This window comes from Lepisosteus oculatus, chromosome 4, assembly GCF_040954835.1.
Source record: "Lepisosteus oculatus isolate fLepOcu1 chromosome 4, fLepOcu1.hap2, whole genome shotgun sequence".
Classification (NCBI taxonomy): Eukaryota; Metazoa; Chordata; class Actinopteri; order Semionotiformes; family Lepisosteidae; genus Lepisosteus; species Lepisosteus oculatus.
Window position 1 is genome coordinate 9,912,823 of NC_090699.1, and position 26,800 is coordinate 9,939,622.

Sequence of the window (26,800 nt, forward strand, 5' to 3'; positions counted from 1 at the left end):
AAGGCAATTGAGGAAAGGGTGCAGCTTCAGTCCCACGCGCTCCTGAGACGAGACGAGAGAAGCTAATACAGACACAGGGTAAGAAAGAGATTAACAAGACACTGGCTGGACACTCCAGTACATTAACACTGCACTGTGAGAGAGGGGTTCATACAGACACACTGACTGACTGGACACTCCAGTACATTAACACTGCACTGAGAGAGAGGGGTTCATACAGACACACTGACTGACTGGACACTCCAGTACATTAACACTGCACTGAGAGAGAGGGGTTCATACAGACACACTGACTGACTGGACACTCCAGTACATTAACACTGCACTGAGAGAGAGGGGTTCATACAGACACACTGACTGACTGGACACTCCAGTACATTAACACTGCACTGAGAGAGAGGGGTTCATACAGACACACTGACTGACTGGACACTCCAGTACATTAACACTGCACTGAGAGAGAGGGGTTCATACAGACACACTGACTGACTGGACACTCCAGTACATGAACACTGCACTGAGAGAGAGGGGTTCATACAGACACACTGACTGGACACTCCAGTACATTAACACTGCACTGAGAGAGAGGGGTTCATACAGACACACTGACTGACTGGACACTCCAGTACACTAACACTGCACTGAGAGAGAGGGAGAGAGAGTACATTAGTACTAAACTCTGAAAGAGAAGGGAATACTGTCTACTCCGGATGAATCCTTTTTGGAAGTTTTTTTTGCAGTGAATTAGCTGAATTGATCAGGGGTACTCTGTACTGAAATACAGCAAACCTGGATTCCAAGGACAACCAGAGTAATCTGTGGATTGCAATGATAAATCTTGGATTATGAGAATTTTGGATAAAGGATAGTGGCTTTATTGGGCTGTAAATTGTTGTCTTGGATCATACGAACTGTAAAGGATTTATATTAGATAAGATGCAATAACAATCTATAACAAACCTTATTTGGTCATCTTTAAAGAAGTGAGGTGATTTTTTAAACTGGCTACAATACAGTAATCTGTGATTCTTGGAGCTGACCTGTTGACCGTGTGGTCAATATTTCAGACTATGATGGAGTAATTTGGTGATCTACAGTTTATAATTGAGAGGTTTTGAATTCTATAGAGTGTAACACTCAGTTATTGTTTCAGTAGGAAATATGCGATGATCTGGGATTCTACAAAGTGCAATATTGTGAGCACATGCCCTATGTGCTCTAGTGAAGTTATCTTGGAATATACAATTTCAACTTCATGGTCTGATTCTGCCAAGATGGAGGGAGACAGGGCAACATATTGAAATAACTTGAGGGCTAATCGCTTTTCTCTCATAGACTGGAAAAGGAAGAAAAGAGAAGAAGAAGAGAAGATTAAAAATAGCACCACAAAACTCTTTGGTGTGTGTGTAACAGAAATACAACCGAGACCGGATGAAACCAGGAGACCTCAACTGCACCTCCCCTCCCAGTACTGTCCCCGCCTCCCCCGCATATTCCAACCCCGCCCACACCCCTTCTCCGGACCAATCATGGGGCTGCCATCTGGGACACGCCTCCCGGCTCCGCCTCAACGCCCTGGACTTCTCGGACTTGTGGGACGAGGAAGAGCTGGAACTGGGCAGCACTGAAGAGGAGGAGGGGCCTCCGGCCAGCGACGGGACCGATGAGGCGCGAGAGGGAGGAGTCGGCCCACAATGCCCCCTCCCTCCCCCTCCTCCCCCGCCTCCCCCGGCCCCTCCCTGTCCGGGCGGCCCCCCCCTCCTCCCCAAGGGCCGCACCCTGCGGCTGCACTGGAAGGAGCTGCTGTCTCTGCCAGCTCTGCCCTGCGTCAGCCGGTTCGGACCCCAGACCATCTGGGCGTCTCTGCAGCCCGTCAGCGTGGACGCCGACCAGCTGAGGCAACTGTTCGGCTCCAGGGGCAGCCTGCTGGGCGGCTGGAAGGTGAGTCAGCTCCTTGCATGTGGAGCGTTACATGTGGCCGATTGATTGATTGATTGATTGATTGATTGATTGATTGATTGATTGATTGATTGGTTGGTTGGTTGGTTGATTGATTGATTGAATGATTGAATGATTGAATGATTGAATGATTGATTGATTGGTTGATTGATTGATTGATTGGTTGATTGGTTGATTGATTGATTGATCGATCAATTGATTGGTTGGTTGATTGATCGATCGATCGATTGATTGGTTGGTTGGTTGATTGATTGATTGATTGATTGATTGATTAATTGATTGATTGATCAGTCGGTCGGTTGATTGATTGGTTGGTTGGTTGGTTGGTTGGTTGGTTGATTGATTGGTTGGTTGGTTGGTTGATTGATTGATCGATCGATCGATTGATCGGTTGGTTGATTGATTGATTGGTTGGTTGGTTGATTGATGGATTGATTGGTTGGTTGATTGATTGATTGATTGATTGGTTGGTTGGTTGGTTGGTTGGATGATTGATTGACTGATTGATTGATTGATCGGTTGACTGATTGATTGATTGACTGATTGATTAAAACATAGGTCTGACTCAGGCAGCAGTGGTTAGCATTGCTACCTCACAGCGCTGGGGTCCTGGGTTCCATTCCTGGGGTGCTGTCTGTGTGGAGTCTGTACGTTTCCCCCACGTTCATGTGAGTTTCCTCCAGGAGCTCTGGTTTCCTCCTACACTTCAAAGACATGCTGGTGGGTTAATTGGCTTGGGGGAAAATTGGCCCTGGTGTGAGTGTACATGTTTGTGTCTGAGGGTGTCCTGTGATGGACTGGCGTCCTGTCCAGGGTGTACCCTGCCTTGTGCCTGCTGCCTGCCGGGACAGACTGTAGCTCTCCTGCGACCCTGAGCTGGAAAAGTGGTTGAAAATGGTTGGATAGGTGGACGTTAGTCTCTCTCTCCATAAAAACATTTAATTGCAAATGTGTAGTGTCTACATATGCTGCATCACAGATATCTATGCATGCACACAAATGTGCCTTATTCTGAACATTGTAGAATGCACCTGAAGAAGGCCCCACAGCCGAATCATTGAGTCACTTCACTTTTCCTTTCAGCAGGACTGTGTGCGGTAGTGCGCTGGCGTTCCCTGTCGGAATTTTGTTCGTTTGTCTGGACTGTTGAATGTCAGTCAATAAACTTTCACTGAAGACTTAATGTTCATTCATTGTATCAGTGAAATGGGATCCCCAGGACTGTCTAGAAATATATCAATATGTTCAGTTATACATACAGTGGTATACTGTATGCATCTCCAACCCCATGTGGAATCTCAGCAGGGCAGCTAGGGTCCAAACCAGCTCTGGCGGTTCTGGTACTGTAGATTTGAGGTCCTGTCGTACGTAAAAGTCTCATCTCAGATGAAAATCAAACATCCAGGAGCAGCTCCTTAAGGACTGCGCAAGGTTGTAGCTCTCAGACAGCTTCTTGCTTAAACTCTGCACAAGCAGTACCAACACAGGACCTCTTAGTGTGCTCCATGCACACCTGCCTGATCCCAAAATAATTATTTTATTCCACGGATCAGCTGGTTAGTCCATCTGGCTGCGCTGCCCTGCTATTTTTCTACCCATGTGCCATTGCACACACCTGCCAGCTCAGCTCTCCAGCTGCAAGAGGTGGTGGATGCAGGTCACCCCCCGACCGAGTCTTTGGTGACCCCTAGTGGCAGGCCTCCAGTCCAAATCGCAGGCGGAGGTCTGCTGCACTATGAAAACCTGTGCAAAACAGTGCACAACCGCAGTTCAACACGTTCTTCAGTGGGGGATCCTAAAATTTCAGTGAGTGTGTGTGTGTGCATGCGCCTGCAGCGTACCTTTAGGTATATCTCCAGTCAATCTATCAAGGTTTATTTATCAATGCACGAACAGAACAGCATACAGGAGTGTTGTTGGCAATGAATGGTTAAGAGGACTAGGTTAAGATTACGATAGAATAAATTATACAATTGCAATTTACAATACAGTTACAGATTGTGCGAAAGTGAAACAAGGAGATATGGTTGGACAGGAGGTATTTAGCGCTGTTCATATGTGTCCTGAAAGTGCAAAGTGATGGGAGGGTGGTATTCAAGTATTGAAGGTATTCCAGTACTGTAGGTTGCCATTCGCCAGCGGCTGTTTGGGTAACAGCAGGTGTCTGCTGTGGTCGGCTGTTTAGCAGTCTTATTGCCTGGGAGAAGAAGCTGTTTCGAAGCCTGTTGGTCTTGGTCTGTATACTTCAGTATTGTTTTCCGGATGGTAGTGGAGAGAACAAGGTCCCTGAGGACAGACCTGGCCTTCTTGTTGGGTTCATCTAACAGAGTAGATATCCTCGATGTTCGGTAGCGCAGCCGGTAGTGTTTTGAGCCAGTTTCACCTCCCTCTGGAGTGCCTTGTGCTCTCAGGCGGAGCGGTGACCGTACCAGGCAGTGATGCAGCCAGTAAGGATGCTTTCAGTGGTGCACCTGTAGAAGTTGGAAAGGACCTGTGACGGCATGCCGCACTTATCTGTGTGTCTGTAGGGCTGTACTGGATGTAATGTGTCTGCATACTGTACGCTGTACACGCGTGTGTGTGGCGCTCTGACCGGGCCTGGTGTTCCTCCCTCTCTCAGCCTGCCCCCTGCAGGAAGCAGTGTGTGTCCGTGCTGGACATCAAGCGCAGTAACATCATCAACATTGCGCTGAGCCGCCTGCCGCCCCCCCGCCTCATCACACACGCCATCCTCAGCATGGACAACTGCGTCCTGGACAGGGAGGACATCCAGGTCAGAGGTCATGCCAGCTGGCACACTCACAAAGCCACTGAGTGGCATACCGACTGACTCACTGCCTGACTGGCACACTGCCTGACTGGCACACTGCCTGACTCGCACACTGACTCACTCGCACAGTGACTCACTCACACACTGATCTCACACACTGACATGACTCGCACACTGATCTCACACACTGATCTCACACTGATCTCACACACTGCCTGACTCACACACTGATCTCGCACACTGCCTGACTCACACACTGATCTCACACTGATCTCACACACTGCCTGACTCACACACTGATCTCGCACACTGATCTCACACACTGCCTGACTCACACACTGATCTCGCACACTGCCTGACTCACACACTGATCTCGCACACTGATCTCACACTGCCTGACTCACACACTGATCTCGCACACTGCCTGACTCACACACTGATCTCGCACACTGATCTCACACACTGATCTCACACTGCCTGACTCACACACTGATCTTGCTGACTCACTGACTGACTCACACTCTGACTGCCTGACTCACACACTGATCTGGCTGACTCACTGACCGACTCACTCAGTGACTGACACTCAGAAACACTCACAAAGCCTCTGACTTGCTCACGGAGTAACTCGTCCTGTGCCTGACAACACTCTCACTAACTGGCTGACTATCTGACCCTCTCTCCTGCCCCTGCCTCCCTCTTTAGCACTTTCCATCTGGACAACAGCACCGTTCAGCGGCAGACCCAGTGTGTCAAAATGAACATCTCTCCCCTTGCCCCTGTCCTTGTCTGTCCTCTCCCCTCCTTGCCCTCTCTCTCAGTAGAGGCTGCAGTCCCTGGTGCCCACTGAGGAAGAGCTGACTCTGATCCGGGAGGCCCAGCGCGCAACCTCCTCCTCGCCCCTGGCGCCAGCCGAGCTCTGCCTGCTCACGCTGGGCTCTGTGCCGCACCTGAGCCCCAGGCTTGATCTCTGGGCCTTCACTCTGGACTACGACACCCTTGAGAGAGTAAGGAGTGAGAGTGTGAAAGACCAGTGGATTTTTATATATTCAGACTGTGTATGTATTTATGCATGTATTTGTGTTTGTGACTGGTGAGAAGGGATGGGAGACACAGTGAGTGAAGAGATTACAGAATCCCTCAGTCATAAATACACAATAAAGCAAGACAGGAGACACAATGAGAGAGGAAATGACAGAGAATCCCATAGTAATGCACATACACAATGGGACAGGAGACAAGGTGAGAGAGAGAGGAGATAGCCGAGAATCCCTCAGTAATAAACACGCAGAATAGGACAGGAGACAAAGTAACAGAGAGGAGATAATCAGGAATCCCTCAGTGTTAAACACACACAACAGGACAGGAGACACAATGAGAGAGTGAGGAGATGACAGAGAATCCTTCAGTAATAAACACACACAACAGGACAGGAGACACAGTGAGAGTGAGAGGAGATAACAGAGAATCCCTCAGTAACAAACACACACAAGAGGACAGGAGACACAGCGAGGGAGAGGAGATCACAGAGAATCCCTCAGTTACAAACACACACAAGAGGACAGGAGACAGAGGGAGGGAGAGGAGATCACAGAGACTGAGTCTACACAGTATAAACAAACAGTATGTCACGCCTCCCCTCTCCCGTTGCCTAGGAAATAGCAGAGCCTCTCTTCCACCTCAAACTAGCCATGGAGCAGCTGGCCAGCAACCAGACCTTCCGCCATATCCTAGCAACCGTGCTCGCCATCGGCAACTTCCTCAACGGGGGCAAGGTGAGGAGGCAGGGCAGATGCTCAGTCACTACCGGGATCGACAGGAAGAGCAGCCCCTGTGCGAGATGTACAACTGTGATCTGGGTGGTAAAAATGAAGTGTTACCACATTTTACAGGAATTTAGCTTGTAATACTTTGTGGATGGCCCCTGCAGAACCACATTTACACAGTGCTTGAAATGCTTTCCCTCTGAGTGCTTTTAGCAAGACTCATTCAGATAGGACAACTCACAGAGGAATATATACCAAGGCACTAACCGGCAGCCATATTGGGTGTAGGCCGCAGGAGAGACAGACTGTAGGTATGAACTCACGGCCTCTCTACCTTCTCTCTCTCTCGTTAGGCACGGGGGTTTGAGCTGGGGTACCTTGGGAAGCTGGCACAGGTACGAGACACTGCCAGCCGCCAGCCGCTGCTCCACCACACCTGCACCTTCCTGCTGGACACCTACCCACAATGCACTGACCTGTACTCTGAGATCACCGCTGTCGCCAAGGCGGCCAAGGTACCTGTCAGTTTGTGTCACCCCCGTGCAGTGTTAGTGTACTGGAGTGTCCAGTCAGTGTGTCTGTATGAACCCCTCTCTCTCAGTGCAGTGTTAATGGACTGGAGTGTCCAGTCAGTGTGTCTGTATGAACCCCTCTCTCTCAGTGCAGTGTTAATGTACTGGAGTGTCCAGTCAGTCAGTGTGTCTGTATGAACCCCTCTCTCTCAGTGCAGTGTTAATGTACTGGAGTGTCCAGTCAGTCAGTGTGTCTGTATGAACCCCTCTCTCTCAGTGCAGTGTTAATGTACTGGAGTGTCCAGTCAGTCAGTGTGTCTGTATGAACCCCTCTCTCTCAGTGCAGTGTTAATGTACTGGAGTGTCCAGTCAGTCAGTGTGTCTGTATTAACCCCCCTCTCTCAGTGTGATTATTCACAGGTACAGTCCAATCTGACCCAGTTACAGAACCGCTGCAAGGCGTCCTGGGAGCAGCTGCACTGGATGAAGCGTGATGGCAGGGGAGAGGAAGCAGTGAGGACTCAGCTTCCAGAGTTCCTGAGGGATTGTGAGGAGAGACTGGCTGTACTGAGGGCTGTGTACCGGAGAGTCACCAACAGGTACAGCACTGGGTGCACACTGAACACTGGCGCTCTGTATATAACTGACACTGAACACTGGCCTTTGTGTATAACTGACACTGAACACTGGCCCTCCATGTATAACTGACTCCACTCACTCTGTCCCAATCCCACTCCCTCTCTCTCCCAATCCCACCCCCTCTGTCCCAATCCCTCTCCCTCTCTCTCCCAATCCCACTCCCTCTCTCCCAATCCCTCACCCCCTCTGTCCCAATCCCACTCCCTCTCTCTCCCAATCCCACCCCCTCTGTCCCAATCCCTCTCCCTCTCTCTCCCAATCCCACTCCCTCTCTCCCAATCCCTCACCCCCTCTGTCCCAATCCCGCTCCCTCTCTATTCCAATCCCACTCCCTCTCTCTTTCAACCCCACTCTCTCTGTCCCAATCCCACCCCTACTCTCCCAATCCCACTCCTTCTGTCCCAATCCCAATGCCATGTTCTCTCCCTGTGGCTGCAGGTTCCACTCCTTCCTGCTGTTCCTGGGGTACAGTAGCACTGCAGTGAGGAGCATCTGCCCGGAGGCATTCTGCAAAACGGTCAGCGACTTCTCCCTGGAGTACCGCAGCGCCCGTCTGGCCATCCTGCAGCAGAGAGAGCGTCTGCCAGCCTCCACGCACTCACGCTCACAGTCACTGGTGTGCAGATCTCCGTGACCCTCACACACACACTCGCACTTACAATCACTGGTGTGCAGATCTCCGTGACCCTCACACACACACTCGCACTTACAATCACTGGTGTGCAGATCTCCGTGACCCTCACACACGCACTCGCACTTACAATCACTGGTGTGTAGATCTCCGTGACCCTCACACACACACTCGCACTTACAATCACTGGTGTGCAGATCTCCGTGACCCTCACACACGCACTCGCACTTACAATCACTGGTGTGCAGATCTCCGTGACCCTCACACACACACTCACGCTCACAGTCACTGGTGTGCAGATCTCCGTGACCCTCACACACGCACTCGCACTAACAATCACTGGTGTGTAGATCTCCGTGACCCTCACACACGCACTCGCACTTACGATCACTGGTGTGCGGATCTCCGTGACACGCACACACTCATGCTCACAGTCACTGGTGCGCAGATCTCCGTGACGCACACACATGCACACTTGCGCTGACAGTCAGTGGTGCACAGATCTCCGTGATGCACACACACATGCACACTCTCGCTCACATTCACTGGTGCGCAGATCTCCTTGATGCTCACACACACACACTCGAGCTCACAGTCACTGGTGATCCAGAACTCTGCTGAACACTTTTCACAGTCACCAGTGTGTGGATCTCCACAATGCACGCACACACACCCTGCCTTGAGGGTGGGGCATGTGGGTGGACCACTAGGATCCAGTTTGATGAACGGGGAGTTGGGGTCACCATGGTTGAAAACAGGGGAGGATTTGAACGAGAAAACACAGAAATAAAACAGCTGGAAATTTCCATACTTTGCATATCGAATGAGCAGGCTGGTTCAGAGCAAATATGAAAACAGCTTGGAGCAAGACTGCTCCACTTGGGACATAAAGAGGATTTCCTGAAATTGAAGGTATTTGGTTGGAGAGGGGCAAATGACGTGATGTATTGTTCCCCTATTTCTGATCTTCTGGGCCTGTCCTTTCCCCGTGGAAGGACGGTCATTTCCAGATTCTGCCACTAGGGGCCGCCACATGGGCCTTTAACTGATGAACACGAAGGAATATGAAATAGTCTCACTAATGGCATTCTTCACGAATTATTTGCAACGCTACTTCTGGTGGGGGTTTGACTAGTGGGGTGTTAGTGTGCATAAGGGTGTGTCGCTGGGAAATAACTGATGATCAGGCGTTCATCGTCTGGCTGAGAGGATAGTAGTTTAAAGCACTTTCAGTAACAGAAGATGAAGTTCTGCTTTCTGATGTATTATTAGATAGAGATCTTCTCTTTGGTTGTGGTAAGACCTTTTTAAAAAAAACAGGAAGGAAGGGCCCCCTGGACTGGTCTGATTTCTGTGTGACAGTATCGACAGCCTCGCTGCCAGAACCAGGGACTTCTCACACAATAGCAACAGGACGCTGCCCACTGGCCCGCGTCCGTCAGAGAGGATGATGGGATAGGAGGCGGGAGCACCGAGATTCGCACTCACCCGGGGCACCGGTTTCCCATGACCACCCACGCTGTGCTCGGTGAGCTGTGGAGCCAGAGCACGAGACAGTCTTTACCGTAGCCACGCACTCACACGTGCTGTCCCCCTCTCTCAGGGCGCCCCGGGCCCCACACAGGCTCTCCAGCATCACCGCGAGATGGAGGAGGTGCTGAGGACGCCTGAGCCGAGCCCCCGCCTGGACCTCTCCCTGCCCCGCTCCCGCAGCAAGAGGACAGAGCCGACGGGTAGCTTCTGATTCACGTCAGAGTTTACCAAGAGAAATTAGGACTGTAGACTCTAAACAAACAATGCCAGCAGCCATATCACCCTGCAGCTCCCAGCTGGCAGCCCCACTGGAGCTCAGCAGGTGTGAGTCTGGTCAGTACCTGGATGGGAGACTCCTGGGAAAGCTGAGGCTGCTGCTGGAAGAGGTGTTAGTGGGGCCAGTAGGGGGCGCTCACCCTGTGGTCTGTGTGCATCCTAAGGCCCCAGTATAGAGATGGGGACACAATATTGTAAAAAGATGCTGTCCCTCGGATGAGACTTAAAACCCAGGTCCTGACTCTCTGTGGTCATTAAAAATCCCAGGGTGTTTCTCAAAAAGAGTAGGGGTGTTACCTAAGTGTCCTGACCAAATTTTCCCCTGGTCTTTACCAGTCATGGCCTCCTAATAATTCCCATTTCTGAACTGGCTTCATCACTCTGCTCTCCTCCCCACTGAGAGCTGGTGTGTGGGGAGAGTACTGGAGCATCATCCAGGTGGATGCTGCACATTGGTGGTGGTGGAGGGAATCCCCATTACCTGTAAATCGCTCTGAGTGGAGTGTCCAGAAAAGTGCTATAGAAGTGTAATGAATATTATTATTTAAACCAGCTGATCGTTGACGAGAGAGGAAGAGTTCAACTGTGTGTGGGAGAGGAGGCTGACCTCACTGTCTGTCCCACAGGCTCTCTGCCCCGGAAACTGAAGTGGTGACGCCAGCAGGGATTCTCCCAGGCCTGACCTCTGACCTTTGACCTCTCAGCGGACATACTGATGACAGCCCCTTAACTCTCCTGACCCTCCCCTCTCTTGCGCTCCGCCTCCCCCTGGGCTCTTGAGATGGTAGTCGCCAACAAAGCCCCTAAAACGAGGTGCTCCGAGTATGGTCCTGACGAGCGCCGAGCACGTTCTCCCAGTATTGCTGACCAACATGACTCCTCTTCTGCGCTGAGCGCCTGTCTTTACAGAAACACCAGAAAAAACTTTACTGAAACATCAGGGAAAAGAAGGGCTGCTCATGCTAAACTGTCAGTAATTTACTGAGCAAAGCAAAATCCCTTCCAGCCAGGAGCAGATGGAGATCCTGTCTTCGGCTGAGACATAAAAATAGTACAGTGCTGTCCACTATAGTAGTAGAGTGCAGTGCTCTATAGTGATATAGCACCCTATGGTACAGTGCTGTACATTATAGTATTAGAGTGCAGTGCTCTATAGTGATATAGCACCCTATGGTACAGTGCTGTACACTATAGAAGTAGAGTGCAGTACTCTATAGTGATATAGCACCCTATGGTACAGTGCTGTACGTTATAGTATTAGAGTGCAGTGCTCTATAGTGATATAGTGACCTATGGTACAGTGCTGTACACTATAGTATTATATAGCACTCTACGGTACAGTGCTGCCACTATAGTAGTAGAGTGCAGTGCTCTATAGTGATATAGCAGCCTATGGTACAGTGCTGTACACTATAGAAGTAGAGTGCAGTACTCTACAGTGATAAAGTAACCTATGGTACAGTGCTGTACACTATAGTAGTAGAGTGCAGTACTCTATAGTGATAAAGTAACCTATGGTACAGTGCTGTACATTATAGTATTAGAGTGCAGTGCTCTATAGTGATATAGTGACCTATGGTACAGTGCTGTCCACTATAGAAGTAGAGTGCAGTACTCTATAGTGATAAAGTAACCTATGGTACAGTGCTGTACATTATAGTATTAGAGTGCAGTACTCTATAGTGATAAAGTAACCTATGGTACAGTGCTGTACACTATAGTAGTTCGCCAGAGTGATATAGTAACCTCCTCCTCCTTCTCTGTTCTTCAGATGGGATGTAAAACTGAGGGGAGTTACCCTGGTATCCTGGCCAAATTTCTCCTTGTTCTTTACCAATCATGGCCTCCTAATAATCCCCCTCTCTGAACTGGCTTCATCACTCTGCTCTCCTCCCCACTGAGAGCTGGTGTGTGGTGAGAGTACTGGAGCATCATCCAGGTGGGGCTGCACACTGGTGGTGGTAGTGGGATTCCCCATGACCTGAAAATTGCTCTGAGTGGAGTGTGCAGAAAAGGTGCTATAGAAGTGTAAGGAATTATTATGATTAATTCTATCCCCAGTGCTGTTCGTGGAGGGTCAGTGTACCTCAGGGTTTTCCTTCCAGTTTGCCTCTGACTGAACTGGACCAGCCGCTGCTCCTCAGAGCCCACTGCGCCCCCTGCAGGGCGAGGATTGGGAACTCCTCCCCGGGGGGTACTTGTAGAGGACACGCTTAAATGCTTAAATCACAGCTCTACACCGACGTGCGCGCCGCCTGGTATACACACTTCGCAAACAGCACACAGAGATGACTCCGGAATAGCACTTCAATGTACAGAACCAGCTATTTTCGAACTGCCTCTTCCAGTGCAGGGTCGCAGGGCGGCCGGAGCCTATCCCAGCAGGCAGCAGGCTCAAGGCAGGGTACACCCTGGACAGGATGCCAGTCTATCACAGGGCACACACACTCTCACACCGGGTCCAGTTTTCCTCGAAGGCAATTAACCTCCTAGTATGCCTTTATGAACGAGCTGCCTTACAATTTTGAGGACATTTCATTTTCAGAAGAGAGTTGTTCTAGCACAGTGAATCTGTAGTGCTGGCTTTGCTGTTGTACTTTCAATGTACAGAACAGGATCTCTGAGAGCTCTTGTAGTAAGATACTGCTAATATAAGGGAGTAGGGCAGTAGGGTTGCTCAGCGTGGTTGTATTGTAATAGTCTGGATAATGAGTATGAGGATGAAGATCTCTGGTTTACCTCTGGTTTATGTTATGTTTTTTTTTTAAGTTGCAAACATTAAGGTGTATTTATTACCTTGCTGTTTCTCTGGTATGTATTGTGTGCACTATATTTTTCTATATGTAGTAAAGCTGACTGGGAAAAAAATAAAAGTATGTCTTTAGAAAACCCATGTGAACACAGGAGAACATACAAACTCCACACAGATGGCACCCCAGGCCCAGAATTGAACCTGTGGGAAGGCACAAAAATGCCACCATCCTGCCCTCGGCATGCTCGTGTACTTTGGTTATATCCAGCTGCCCGGAACTGAAGTGATCGGCATTAACGTCCCACCAAACCCGATGAACGCCGCATCGTCTCCACTCCGCATCAGCGCACTGCGGGTGGGTGTTTTCACTGCTTTCTTCTCTGTCCAGATGTAACGTTGCGGGAGCGTTGCTGTTACTGACGTTACGTCTGTGGCGAAGGCGGCTCTGCCAGACATGGCCGACAGTAACACACGCCACCGGGCCGTCCCCTGCGGCCTGCTGTCCCTGACCCGGAGGGCACCCCGGCTCCGGCAGGCGGCGCTACACCGATGGCTTTTTGTTACGTCTCATAAACGAACCCCTTGAAGTTAAATGAAAAAATATGCCAACATATCATGTCAATGCCGACATATTTTCCCTGATTTACCACGTATCGCATCACGTATTGTTGTTGTGTCTGGTCGGGGACTCAAAGACGCGAAACGGCGTCGCTGTTCAGAAAATCGGCAGCGGCGGCGAATTCAATTATTCCTCCGCTGCAGCTATTTTGTAGTAGCTATTCAGAACTCGTGTTAGAAAGAAAAGATAATAAATTTAAATTGCACGACCGTTTCTGGCCGTTCAAAGGCAAGATTAAAGAAAAGTCTGCCCTTTATAAAATCGTTCGGGATCAACTTATGTGACCATTCCGCCACCTCACCTCCAAGTGCGAAACCACTGGCTTTAGACACAAGGAAAACGATCATTTGTAAGGAGAGAAGGCCTTTTACTCGAAGGGATTTTGCAGGAGCACAAATTGATTGGGCCGCACAATGATTGGCGTGTGAAGAAACCAATAGTTTCAGGTAAACGAAGTCCGAGGCGGGACGAGGCCCCGATTTCCGCCCCTCCACTTGACTGACGTCCGACACCACCAAGGGCAGCCAAGGTCCTTTCCCGGGAGGCGGTGACGTCAGTAGAAATCGACACCTCCAAGGAGCAATTACCGACGGGAACGGAGTGGGCGGGCCCCGAGGCCGACCAATAGGATGGAAGCAGGCACGGCGGAGGGGGAGGGAGCTCGGAGTAGCGACCGCCATTTCGCGAGAGGAGCTCGAGCGTCGGCGGTTCTCAGAGAACAGAGACTTTATAGGGAGAGAAATTGAGCACAAAAAGAGAAAGCCGTCGACTTTTGTTACATTTTTAAAAAACAAAACAATTAATAAAGCCCCTGGTGAGTATTTTGATTTGGAAAAGCCTTTGGGTTTTTTTGCTAACTTTGTGAAATATTTTGGATTTTTATTTTTTTTTCAGGTGGCTGAAACGGAGGTGGTTTGTTGTTGACTGTTAAAAACCGCGAAAGCTACGCTGTGTTTTACACGTCTGCTGCAGTTTTTTGCGATTTCTTTTTAAAGAAAGTCTCCTCCTTTAAGCAAACAAAAAAAAAACAGATTTTTCCTATAACCACTGGCGTTGTAACCTTTTTACTTTCATTTTTATTTTTTCCCCCAAAGCCGGCGTCGTGTTGGTCAGCGGTTCGTGGCTGGATTGGTGTTAAATATCTTTTTCTTTTTGCTTTATTTTTCCCGTCATTTTTAATTTAAGAAAGTTTCAGGGTGAATATGGGTTGGAAATTTTTAATTTTTCTCATTTTTGGTGCGTTTGTGCGGAGTGTGGGCTTTGCTTTAAGACTGTGGTGATGCATTTTTAAAGAGGTGTTTTTTTTTCGGCAAGAAGCATTATGGTGGCGATTTTCAAAGAAGGACTTTAAAATAAACTTTATTTTTTGGCGGCAGCGAGGACAGGACTGAAAAAAAGATCCGATCATGTAATGTTTTTTTTCTCTTAAAAAAGAAACGTCTGGAATCTATATTTAAATACACGGAGCAATAATAAAGTTATGTCGTGCAAACTTTGGGATTTTGGTTTTTTTTGACGCGTTTTAATCTCAGGCGTGAGGTTGACTCGGGTGTCTTTTTATAGTCCTTGATCTCGTAAATCAGAAAGCAGGTAGTAGTAAATGGCGGATTACTGTAGCACTGCGCAAATCGGGCATGAAGCTTCCCAGCAGGCGCGCCGCTTCGCCGGTGCTTTTTAATAGACCTTTTCCAGGTCGTACCCAGGAAACGCACAGCGATCTTGTTTGTAATAGTTCCCCACAGCCTTAAACCATTAAAGCCCGGAGCGATCACGTTGCCCGAACACGTTTGAGGGCCGGGTGTCGTCATTTAACGAGATCCCTCGGGTCGCTTCTCTTCATGGCGGTGGCATCGATGTGTTTGTCATTTGGCTGGTTTTTCTCTTGAAATCTGTAGTGCCGGTAAGCGAGTTTCTGCCTGCTTTCCAAGTATCAAGTTTCAGGGTGTGTGCGGTATTGCCTCCTGTTTTGTGAAGGGATTTGAAACGCGTTTTAATCATGGCCGAAGAGATTTTTTTTTAAGTGTTGCGAGGTCAACAGATCGAATCCTGCGCTGGGAAGGGTGTTGGTTTACCATGTCGTGATGCACAGTCTGGTCCTAAATCTACTCTGTTGATGCAAGAGTGTATGAAGGTGAATTTGAAGTTCTCAGCAAGGCGCTCAGTATTGGGTCGTACTCGGTGATTTCTAAACCTCTGAAGCATCAATATAGCGTACGTTTCACGCACGGCTATTCCAGGGGTCATCACGTCCAGTCCTGGTGTCTAATCCAGGTTTTCATCTGGTCGGAACTCCTAGTCCCTTAACTGAAAGCTCAGTTTTGATTGTTCCTGTCTTGATAGGGTTGTTTTTTTATAGCTTTGTTCATGCTATTTGTAAGAGCCGAGTTTGCTGGCTGTGGTTTTTCACTGTGATTCTCCAGAACAGCAGTCTTGTTTTCCAGCAGGAGGTTGTGCCTGGAAGGACTCAGGGGACACTGGCTGGCTTTGCACCGTGCTCTGAGCCCCTGTGGGCCGGAGGAGTTCAAGGGGAGCATTCCAGTTTGCTCAAGGCCTTAGAGCAGTTAAACTGGTCCCAGTAAGCTAAAAATGGGTCTCGTTAAGAGGCAGGTTGAAATAGAAGCTTGCAGATACCCCCCCCTCCAATAACTGTTGAATTTTCTGAATTAAGGGGATTCTTGTTCTCAAGTGGTGAGGTTTTGTTCCTGTTCTGTAAAGTTCATCTAGTGAACTGCCTGTTGTTGGGCCCTCAGGTAACGTTTTTTGACCTAGGTTTGATGCTTGATTGGAGCTCTCCATGACCAGGGTCTTGGGTGGGGGTGGGGGGTGCTAAGATTCTGAGGTTAAACTTAGTATGAGTTTTAACTTTTTGAAGCTAAACTTCTTGATTGGTTTCTCTGCTGTAGACCCTAGATAGATTTGTCTACTTGCTTCAGCTTGAATAATTAAGCTTTAAAAGAGAAGGTACCTCGGGTGGTTGATGAGTAGGCATTAGGTGCCATGGTTTCAATGGTATTAAATAATTGATCACTGCACCGTGACTTGTAAAGCCGACCCGAGATGGGGGGTAGAAAGTTGGCTTTGTTCCCCTTCCTCCTGTCCCCCAGTTTGTCAGAGCCAGGTCGGGCTTCCGCACTCTGTTCCCGCTGAAGATCCAGGAGCCTGTGAACTCCAGGCCGTTCCTGTTCTCACCGCCCCCCTCTGGCCTCCTGATGCCTTCGCAGGGCCCTCGTGTGGAGGGGTCTCTGGGGGTGTGGATGAGCTGTAATATGCCACGAGAATAATCCACCCTAAAATGAGTGGCCTGTGTGAAGGTGCTCTTGTGCCAAATCTTAAACTTCCTTGTGCGAGATGGTGATGATGATGAGGTCCTTTTGCAATCGCAGGAAACAAAGGGTTGTGCTTGGCTTGTCTTTATGCTTGTCTGTTTTTTAAATGTTTCAGAAATGTCCCCCCCCACCCCCCTACATTCGCAGGCTGCAGTCCCCTGAAACGTTAGGGGGCTAAACTTCGCTCAACAGAACTGGCTGGGAAGAAGATGTTTGGTGTTCAATAGAATAATGTAAAGCAAAAGGGTCAAAATCCCATTTCTTAACGGAACCTCTTTTTAGGATTTCTGAAACCCGTTCCAGGTGCTCGAGCTCGTGCTAAACTGGGCACACAAAGCTGACGGCCTGCCCGCATGTCTCGGGCCTGGAGATGAGACCACTCGCAGGGCAGCCAGATGCCCCTTCGCTTGTTTCTGTGTTTCTTTAAAGCTCCCGGACTTCCTGCAGACAAAGCAGGAAAGTGGACATCGCCCACTTGCAAGTACAATTGTTTGAACAAGGCAGCATAGATGACGATGCTGGGGGGGGGGGTCGGTATACCCCTCCCTCTCTCCCTCCCCTGGACGTGTGCAACCCCCCTCCGGGCGCGTTCGGGCCTGAGCTCTCTCCTGGCAGCTCTGCGGTGGTCTTGTCTCCAGCTTCTGCAGAGCTCCTGGAAGAGGCCGAGGTGGTGCCTGGGTCCACAGCCCCCCCCTCCGTGTCCCCCTCGCCCTTTCACAGCGTCGAGTATTCTGACGCCTTGCCGGTCTTTGGAGAAATGGATCCAAAGCAGGTAGCGAGGTGTCAGCCCAGCCTTTCAAGGAGAGAGGGTGTAGACGTGCATGTTCACCCATAGGGGGCAGCAAACCCGCTGTTTGCCCCCTCCCTGCTGTTTTTTTCATCCTGTTTCTCGGAAGAGTTTTGTTATTGTTAAAAACACTGTTGCCATCCTTTTCTAATTCAGTCTTTTTTGTGTTTCTCCCCCCCCTCCTTTTTTGTTTTATTTTTTATTTTTTCAGTTTTTGCGGCCACATTTTTGATCAGCGGCGATCCGTAAGTTTTCTCCATGTTTTTTTGCTCCACTTCTCATGTCAGATTAGTTTTTAGATTTTTGTCGAATTTCCTCCCCTCCTTCTCCTCCTCCTCCTCCCCCCTCCCGCCCCCATTAAACTGCTGGTATTTTTTTCTGCTCTCGTTTCAATTTGAGTCAAATGATGCTGTCGTCACCGTAGTTCTGTGATCAGTTTTTGTACGTTTTCAGTTTTGCACTTTGAAGGTTTTTTGTCTGAATTCTGACTTGAACTTCTCCGTGCCTTCCTGTTTTTATCTGTTTTTTGTCAACTGCTGTTTTTTTTTTTAAGCTGGCAGTCGATCTGCCCCAGAATAGGTAGGATCTGCATGTCTTTACAGTTCTGTCTTCAGTTGGCTCAGGTCCTTGGGCCTCCACCCTCCCTGTCCTGGTTTACTAGAGCACGTCTGGTGTCGCTGGCTGCTCCCGAATAGTGTTGTTGAGCAATGGTGATCTCCACATACGCAGCATTGCGAATAATTCAGAAACAAGTGGAAAGTAGGCTCACTTCCTAAATTTGGGAGCTGCCTTTGCCCCCTGTTGTCCAGGCTGGTCCCCAGCCCCCCCCCCCCCCCCCCAGTGTCACAGCTCCCCACAGTGCAATTATAATAGGCTCAAGTTGCACAGGTGAGAGGTGTGTGGACTTTAAAATGGCTGTCTGGAGCAGGAACACTACAGCACAACACCCACGGTCAGCCTGGACCTGAGCCTCTGGTCTAAGCCCAGCTGACTGCGGGTCACTTCCCCACCCCCTGTGCACAGCCTCAGCTGCAAGTGGGGTGTGGTGCTGTAGTGTGGGACAGCCCTGTCTTTGAAGAGAGGGGGAGAGCTTTCCTGCTCGTTTCACAGACAGCGCTCGGAGGGACCAGTGACCGCTGAAGCGCTGTACCTGAGGTTATGGGGAGCTCTGGGCTGGGTACTCTTCTGGACCATGAAGACACCTCCCCGACAGACTGGGGGTCCTCTCTAGAAGTGCCCGTCCGTAGTGTGCGCCCTCCCCGTCGGAAACCAGGCTCTCCCAGCGTGCTCTTCAGATCAAGAGCTGGAGAGCCCGTGGTAGAGCTGGTTTGGCGCTCTGTGCTCCCCGGCCCTGCCTGATCGGGCCGCAGCGATGAGCAGGATCGGGAGTGTTCGGGCAGGGTTCCCTGCCGCTCGGGGGCGAAGCGGCAGACCTTTGAGACGTCCTGAGCCGTGCAGTGTGCCGCGGAGCCCGCGCTCCCGCGCTCTTCCCAGCCTGCCTGCCACCTGGGGCCCCTGCGGGCCCCTGAGATGCTGTGATTAGAAAACTGAAAACCAAGACATCTCCTACCAGGGCAGAGGCGAAGAACAGTTCTGTAGTGATCGCAAACCCTCACCTTCAGATTGGAGTAGGTGGATGAGCTGGGTTGGGATTGGCAATGAATCAGTATTGCCAAATTAGGGTTTAAACCAAACCCTTATCAATGAATTGCAGTATTGCCAAATTAGGGTTTAAACCAAACCCTTATCAATGAATTGCAGTATTGCCAAATTAGGGTTAAACACAAACCCTTATCAAGGAATTGTAGTATTGTTAAAGAGCTAACCGTGAGCAAGACATTTGTAATGCCAAAATGGTTTGAAACTGAACTTGGAAGAAAAGGGTACACTTGCCTCTAGGTGACCCTCTGCTTCATCCTCCCACACCCACATATCGGAGGCAGAGTTACTGTGCCAGATATTCCACCCAGGGGGCATGTGTGTCTGCCACCAGCAGCAGCAGCCTGATGCTCTGATAAGAGCCACTTCTTTTCCCCTGCAGGGTTCTGAGAGAGGTACATTGCGGGGAGGAACGTTTTCCTGCTGGAAGGCATCACTCTCAAATGCCAGCACATTCCAACTCGCCGAGCTTTACAAAGCAGTAGGAGCTGCAGAGAGGTTTCCCCTGTGGTAAACAGCCAGTAGGACAGGCGATGTTTCCCCAGTCCCTCAGTAATGCACATAATAGTTCAAGTAGGTGGCTGCATCGGCATCCGCAGGCTGCAAAGGTTAACAAGTGTATTCCATGCTGAAAAGAGAAGAAAAACAGTCGACACCCAAAGAAGGCTCCACAGCCGAAACGTTTTCTTTTCTGTTTCTTAATAACCCTTTACTTGTTTGTTTTCAATCTGCATAATAGGACAGGTGAGAGAGGGTAACGGGATACACGTGCATGCCATATGGGTGGACCAGATGAATAAAACCGCCACCTCCTGCTCTCTTGTCTAATAGGCAGTGTTCATTTTCATTCCCTGTTAACAACTTTGTGTTCACAGATTTTCTTGCAGTTTTTTTATATTTTGGAGTATCCTTTTTTTTTTGAAGATGGGGAATCAAGAAAACACCTGTGATATAAAGATTTGCAGGAAACTTTTTTTTTTTGTTCTCCTCCTGATGGAAGGGATACCTTTAGGGCAACGAACAGTCATACAGTTGCTCCATTGCTAATTGAACGTTACAAACCTGCAGGCAGCGTAGCACATTACACAGAGAGGTCTGACTGCCTGGGCGAAGCAGTGTTAAACCTGTAGTGAGGCTGGCCTTAAAACAACGCAGCTGCTTTTGAAAACTGGGTGCTGGGGAGCCAGTAAAGTATGGCAGGCAGGCACACTCCAATGACCCTGAGGTACATGTTCCTGTCGGCGCTGCACCAACAGTGGTCAGTCAGCCAGTACATTGTTTACTGTCAGGCTGAGTCTGTGTACTCAAGTCATGGTGGACACCAGCAGTGGTCAGTCTGAGCCAGTACAGTGTCCAGTGTCAGGCTGAGTCTGTGTACTCAAGTCATGGTGGACACCAGCAGTGGTCAGTCTGAGCCAGTACAGTGTCCAGTGTCAGGCTGAGTCTGTGTACTCAAGTCATGGTGGACACCAGCAGTGGTCAGTTTGAGCCAGTACAGTGTCCAGTGTCAGGCTGAGTCTGTGTACTCAAGTCATGGTGGACACCAGCAGTGTTCAGTCTGAGCCAGTACAGTGTCCAGTGTCAGGCTGAGTCTGTGTACTCAAGTCATGGTGGACACCAGCAGTGTTCAGTCTGAGCCAGTACAGTGTCCAGTGTCAGGCTGAGTCTGTGTACTCAAGTCATGGTGGACACCAGCAGTGTTCAGTCTGAGCCAGTACAGTGTCCAGTGTCAGGCTGAGTCTGTGTACTCAAGTCATTGTGTACACCAGCAGTGGTCAGTCTGAGCCAGTACAGTGTCCAGTGTCAGGCTGAGTCTGTGTACTCAAGTCATGGTGGACACCAGCAGTGGTCAGTCAGTCAGTACAGTTTCCAGTGTCAGGCAGAGTCTGTGTACTCAGGTCATCGTGGGCAGTGGGCAGTCTGAGCCAGTGCAGTGACCTCTGGAGTCCTCATTCGTGGGAACACTTCTATGTGAATCAAATTTCTTTCATCCACAGCGCTCGGTTTTCATCAGCTGATCGAACAGGCTCACTAAGAGAAAGTGTATATTGAGATTGGTTGACATCTAGATGAGAAGGATTCCGTTCTGCCTTTTTTCTTTTTTTTTTATGAGTCCTCTGCCCTCTCCAGGGACTTGGGCGATATTCTGTTCTTGCATTTTTTCTGGGTTTTTCGTTTTTCCCCCAAAATCTGACCTGTGAGACAGAAGGGCATAGACAGCCCAATCCCAGGGTGTTGCGCCTGTCCGAAGGAAGCAAGGTTTTTTGTCTCGAAAGGATGTTTTCTTTCACGTGTCTGAGACTTTTTTTCACCCAGACATCATCACAGCTGCTGATAAACCTGATTTTCTACCTTTCTTTTAGGTGGAAAGGAAGGGAACACTCTTTCCCTGAAGGCAAAAAAAAAGATGAAAAATTGTAAATAAAGGGGGTTGGGAAAAGTTCTGAGCCAAACCTGGTGGGAAACTCCGAAAGAGATGTTGTTCAGCTATTCATTGTCCTTGCAGAGCAGACTTTATTCCGCCAGATTACCAGTCACGCTTTCCTTACTTGATTAATACCAGTCCTTTGTCCATCATCCATAGGCTGTAATGGATAAAATTAAATTAACATTGTGGTGACGAAGTGCATCGGGACTGCTGAAGCAACAGGAATTCATAAAGCTCATTTTGTGAACGTTCTCTGTCATCCGCAAACGTGATAAAAAAATAGATTTTCTTCTGTAAAACAAATCATGAAAAACTTAACAGTGACCTCCACTTCTGTGGCTGGGCTGTTTGAGATACTGTCTGCTCTCCAAGGGCTATGTAGCTGCCCACAGCAAAGCTGATTGGCAGTTTTCTTCAGAGCTTTTCTCCAGCCATTCCCCAAATCTCAATTTTTTTTTAAAAAAGGTACTGAGGTGTGTTCTGTGTCGCCTCAGTGACGTTGTTGTGGAGCGCTGCATTCTGGGAAGCAGGCGCCGGAGTTGCTGGGAATTGTAGTCCAGCAGAAAGCGAGACACAGGCCGTGTCCCTATAGCGCTGATCGCCCTCTCACACACACAGCCCCATTCCAGACTGAGAGAGAGAGGACTGCCCACCAGTGCAAAGCCATGAAGTGAGTCACAATTAACACCACCTATTATATTTCCACTGTATATGACCCCACTGTGATATCTGACCCCGCCCCATCAGTACTATAGCCCCAATGTTATTATCACAACAGATTGTAACTGTTTACCCTACTGTTATTACTGCAGCTTTATTATATCTACCACAAAGTATTGCTAACATTACTGTAGCCTTCATATCTTTCTGAGACCCCAAAATATTAGTGAACGTTACTGTCTTTTCTGGAGTCTTAATGTGTAACCACACTTTTCTGAATCCCAGTTTATGAATGTAGCCCCCAGTATATTGCTGTGTCTCTGGATAACTACTGTCATGTTTGCAGTAGTATAACTCGGGTTTAATTGATGTAGCCCTAAAATGTTCCTGTGGTAATCGAGAATGTTCTCCAAGCAGCCTTGAACTCTTTACTGTAGCACCTCTACGTTATTAAAAGGCCAGTTTTAAAGTTGTGCTATGTTTTATAACTCTCAAGTTCATTATTATTATCCTTGCATGTTACTGTAGCTCCACTGGTTTTATAGCAGCCTCTGTTTAATTTTTACCCTGCCCCGTGGGAAGTATTTGTAATGTCGTCAGATTTTTTCAATCTGGTGATTCTGCATTTGAAACAAGCTACAGGCCTGTGATGCTTTTTATTCCCTCAGTCATGTCTAAAATGCAGGAAGGAATTCTCAAATCTCAGGATAATTGAGTACTTGGAAACTTGGACCCTGTGTTACTGAAAACTGGTTTGGCCATCACACGCATAGGCCTCAATGACTTCTCTGTTCAGCTGTTTACAGAGTGTATCTGATCCTCTCAGTGAGGGCAGAAAACAACAGATGCTGCATTCATCCAAGTTATTTTTAAAAAGCCTGTGACCCTTTTGACTACAGTCTTCTACTGTCTCAACACCAGATTATCCCCCATCCTGTTTCTTCCATGACAGCGCTACCTTCCTATCTAGCAGGCTGACCCCAGCCTGCTAACTTACACGACTGTATGCGACTCTCCCCCCTGCCCATGGGTGCCAGCAGCACCCTTGAAGTAGATCTCCTCACCCACCAGATCAGCACGGGCCCAGAGGCTTCTGACTATGGGCCCTTTTCCCCTTACTAATGAATGAATGAATGAAGGACTAATTCAGTCATGCAGTACCTCTAAGTCGTGCTGCTCTAATAGGACAGCCCCGGTCTCTTATCCCCCAAATTCACTATCATTCTAGTGTTCCCGCCCAGTCCTGTGGGCTTTGGATTTTATAGTAATCTTGGTATATCGGATAAAACCATAAGTCTGCAAAGGAGCAGCCTTGTAGTCCCCCAGATCGCAGGTGTGTCACTGTGATCCCACTATTTGTTAAAATCCCCACAGTACTGTTACAGCACAAGGACGGCATTGAATTATACAGCTCTGCGGCTACATGACAATAAAACAGCTCGAGCGTTTGCTTTTTTTATCTGGATTTTTTGTTCGCCCTTGTGTTTTGTGATTTCTAACCGTTAAGGGTTTGGGGCTTTATCTGAAGAGCGTGCTTATGACAGCTGTCCGCCACAGTGCGCTCTATAGCGTAGGTGTGTCCTGGCGGAGTGAGGTGTCAGTAGCTTGTGGCGGGGCTGTTATATCTCAACACCCGTGCCCACGTCAGGGCTGTTACCCCTGCAGGAGAGGAAGGCCTGAACAACACAGGGCCATCGGAGAGTTCCAGGCAGGCAATAATTGCCTGTCCCTTCACCCTGGCTTCATCCCAGCCAAAGTTTCATTTTGTTAGAAACTCCTGGTGATTTTAACAAGCGCAGGAAGAGAGAGACTGGAATAAAGAGATAAATACAGACAAAGCCATACTAGTGTCCACTGACCCCCCAGGGAGAGGCTGATGTGCAGGAATGATGAATGTAACAGGAGGCTATTTGATCTGTCTGACTTGTTACGTAGTAGCTAATCGATCTCAGGATCTCATCCAGCCTTTTTTTCCCTCAGTATCGGCTTCAACAACGGGGCCAGCAGCTTGCTCACCACTCTCACTACCCTTTGTTTGAAAGAATTGCCGCCTGTTCCGAGTTCTAAATGCACTTATCCTACTTCTGCAGGTTCCTGCTGAGTTCTCTCACTCCTGGGTTTACTGTCAGTGTGTGTACTCTTTGTGTTGCTGTCTGACCTATTCTTCTCCATCAGTGCAGAAAAGTATTTCTCAATGAAAGTGCTGTGGCTTTAGTTTATGTGGTAACCTGCCACTTTTTTTCAGTGCAGTGTCAGTCAGTGTGTCTGTATTAACCCCTCCCTCTCAGTGCAGTGTTAGTGTACTGTAGTGTCCAGTCAGTCAGTGTGTCTGTATGAACCCCTCTCTCTCAGTGCAGTGTTAATGTACTGTAGTGTCCAGTCAGTCAGTGTGTCTGTATGAACCCCTCTCTCTCAGTGCAGTGTTAATGTACTGGAGTGTCCAGTCAGTGTGTCTGTATGAACCCCTCTCTCTCAGTGCAGTGTTAATGTACTGGAGTGTCCAGTCAGTGTGTCTGTATGAACCCCTCTCTCTCAGTGTAGTGTTAATGTACTGGAGTGTCCAGTCAGTCAGTGTCTGTATGAACCCCTCTCTCTCAGTGCAGTGTTAATGTACTGGAGTGTCCAGTCAGTCAGTGTGTCTGTATGAACCCCTCTCTCTCAGTGCAGTGTTAATGAACTGGAGTGTCCAGTCAGTCAGTGTGTCTGTATTAATCCCTGAATGAAGTGGGTTCTGTTCTTACATGTAAAATGCTTTTCCTTCCTTCAGGGTGAAGAGTGCTGTATAAATGCAAGGAATTATGATAATTAAAGTACTGCAGACTGCAGCCGGTGTGTCTGTATGGTGACCTTCTCTTGTTCTCCGTCTCTCTTTCTCCACACAGCCTGTCACCCACCACCAGAAGCCTGATGTCGAGCAACGTGACGAACAAGACAGACCCACGCTCCCTCAACTCGCGGGTCTTCATCGGCAACCTCAACACGCTGCTGGTCACCAAGGCAGATGTGGAGGCCATCTTCGGCAAGTACGGCAAGATCGTGGGCTGCTCCGTGCACAAAGGCTTTGCCTTTGTCCAGTACGCCAATGAGAGGAACGCCCGCTCCGCGGTGGCTGGGGAGGACGGGCGCATGATTGTTGGCCAAGTGCTGGGTAAGAAACAAGGGGCGGGGCGTAGCCAGGAAGGGGCGGGGCGTAGCCAGGAAGGGGCGGGGCGTAGCCAGGAAGGGACATGCATGGTTAGGTAGGGGTGTGGTGTAAACAGAAAGGGGCATACATGGTTAGGTAGGGGCATGCTGTAGACAGGAAGGGGCGCGGTGTGGACAAGAAGGGACCTGCATGGTTACATGGGGGCGTGGCATATACAGGAAGGGGCATGGTGGGGGCAGGAACGGACATGCGTGGTTAGATGGGGGTGTGGTATATACAGGAAGAGGCGTGGTGGGGGCAGGAACGGACATGTGTGGTTACATGGGGGCGTGGCATATACAGGAAGGGGCATGGTGGGGGCAGGAACGGACATGCGTGGTTAGATGGGGGTGTGGTATATACAGGAAGGGGCGTGGTGGGGGCAGGAACGGACATGTGTGGTTAGATGGGGGCGTGGCATATACAGGAAGGGGCATGGTGGGGCAGGAACGGACAGGCGTGGTTAGATGGGGGGCGTGGCATATACAGGAAGGGGCGTGGTGGGGGCAGGAATGGACATGCGTGGTTAGATGGGGGCGTGGTGTGGGCAGGAAGGGACATGCGTGGCCACATGGGGCGTGGTGTGGGCAGGAAGGGGCGTGGTGTGGGCAGGAAGGGACATGCATGGGTAGATGGAGGCATAGACAGGAAGGGGTGTGGCATATACAGAAAGGGGCATGGTGTATACAGGAAGTAATTAATAATAATAATTGCTTACACTTATATAGCGCTTTTCTGGACACTCCACTCAAACTGCTTTACAGGTAATGGGAACTCCCCTCCACCACCACCACCAGTGTGCAGCCCCACCTGGATGTTGTGACGGCAGCCATAGTGCGCCAGAACGCTCCCCACACACCAGCTATTAGTGGGGAGGAGAACAGAGTAATGAAGCCAATTCATTGATGGGGATTATTAGGAGGAAGTGGCATATATGGTTAGGTGTGTCTTGTAGACATGAAGCAGTGTGGTGTGGGCAGGAGGAGGAGTATATGGTTGAGTAAGGGCGTAGTAATGATGTGGACAGGAAGTGGGCGCGGCTTGGTTTGCTTTTCTATGATATGATCTGTGATCTTTAACAGGGGCCTCAGAGTTCAGCCAGTTTGATTGGCAATCTTCTTCTAGAAGAAACTATTTAAGCCTGTGGTTCCAAACCCTGGTCCTGGGGGAACTCAGTGTCTTTTGTGTGAGACAGTGTCATTATTCCTGCTGCGGGTGTGTCTAATGGAGGCAGGCTGGGGGCTGTTCCACTGCCTCCCCTGACCTCCCCAATCTCCTTGTGGAGGCCGGCTGGGGGCT

At 49.3% G+C, this 26,800-nt stretch overlaps 2 protein-coding genes across 5 annotated transcripts in view; both read left to right on the forward strand.

Moving 5' to 3' along the window:
- Nucleotides 1-14,949, forward strand: LOC138238331 (FH1/FH2 domain-containing protein 1). Of its 2 annotated transcripts, none has more exons than XM_069188605.1 (10): nt 1-78; nt 1,336-1,941; nt 4,580-4,732; nt 5,554-5,736; nt 6,385-6,504; nt 6,849-7,010; nt 7,413-7,606; nt 8,085-8,262; nt 9,881-10,010; nt 10,713-14,949. In XM_069188605.1, exons 2-10 carry the CDS (start codon nt 1,432-1,434, stop codon nt 10,739-10,741), a joined length of 1,659 nt encoding a protein of 552 aa, XP_069044706.1. In that variant the 5' UTR covers nt 1-78; nt 1,336-1,431; the 3' UTR covers nt 10,742-14,949. The 2 variants fall into 2 exon arrangements, with proteins under 2 accessions (XP_069044706.1, XP_069044707.1); XM_069188606.1 differs by having other exon boundaries at nt 7,449-7,606.
- Nucleotides 14,129-26,800, forward strand: part of hnrnpc (heterogeneous nuclear ribonucleoprotein C) — a 17,201-nt gene continuing 4,529 nt past the window's right edge. The window contains exons 1-4 of one of the 3 annotated variants that reach the window (XM_069188607.1): nt 14,129-14,271; nt 17,782-17,815; nt 22,152-22,327; nt 25,200-25,465. In XM_069188607.1, the coding sequence (XP_069044708.1) occupies nt 22,323-22,327; nt 25,200-25,465 (271 nt within the window). In that variant the 5' untranslated portion in view covers nt 14,129-14,271; nt 17,782-17,815; nt 22,152-22,322. The remainder of the gene's footprint in view (nt 14,272-17,781; nt 17,816-22,151; nt 22,328-25,199; nt 25,466-26,800) is intronic. The other 2 variants (XM_069188609.1, XM_069188608.1) reach the window with 2 other exon arrangements.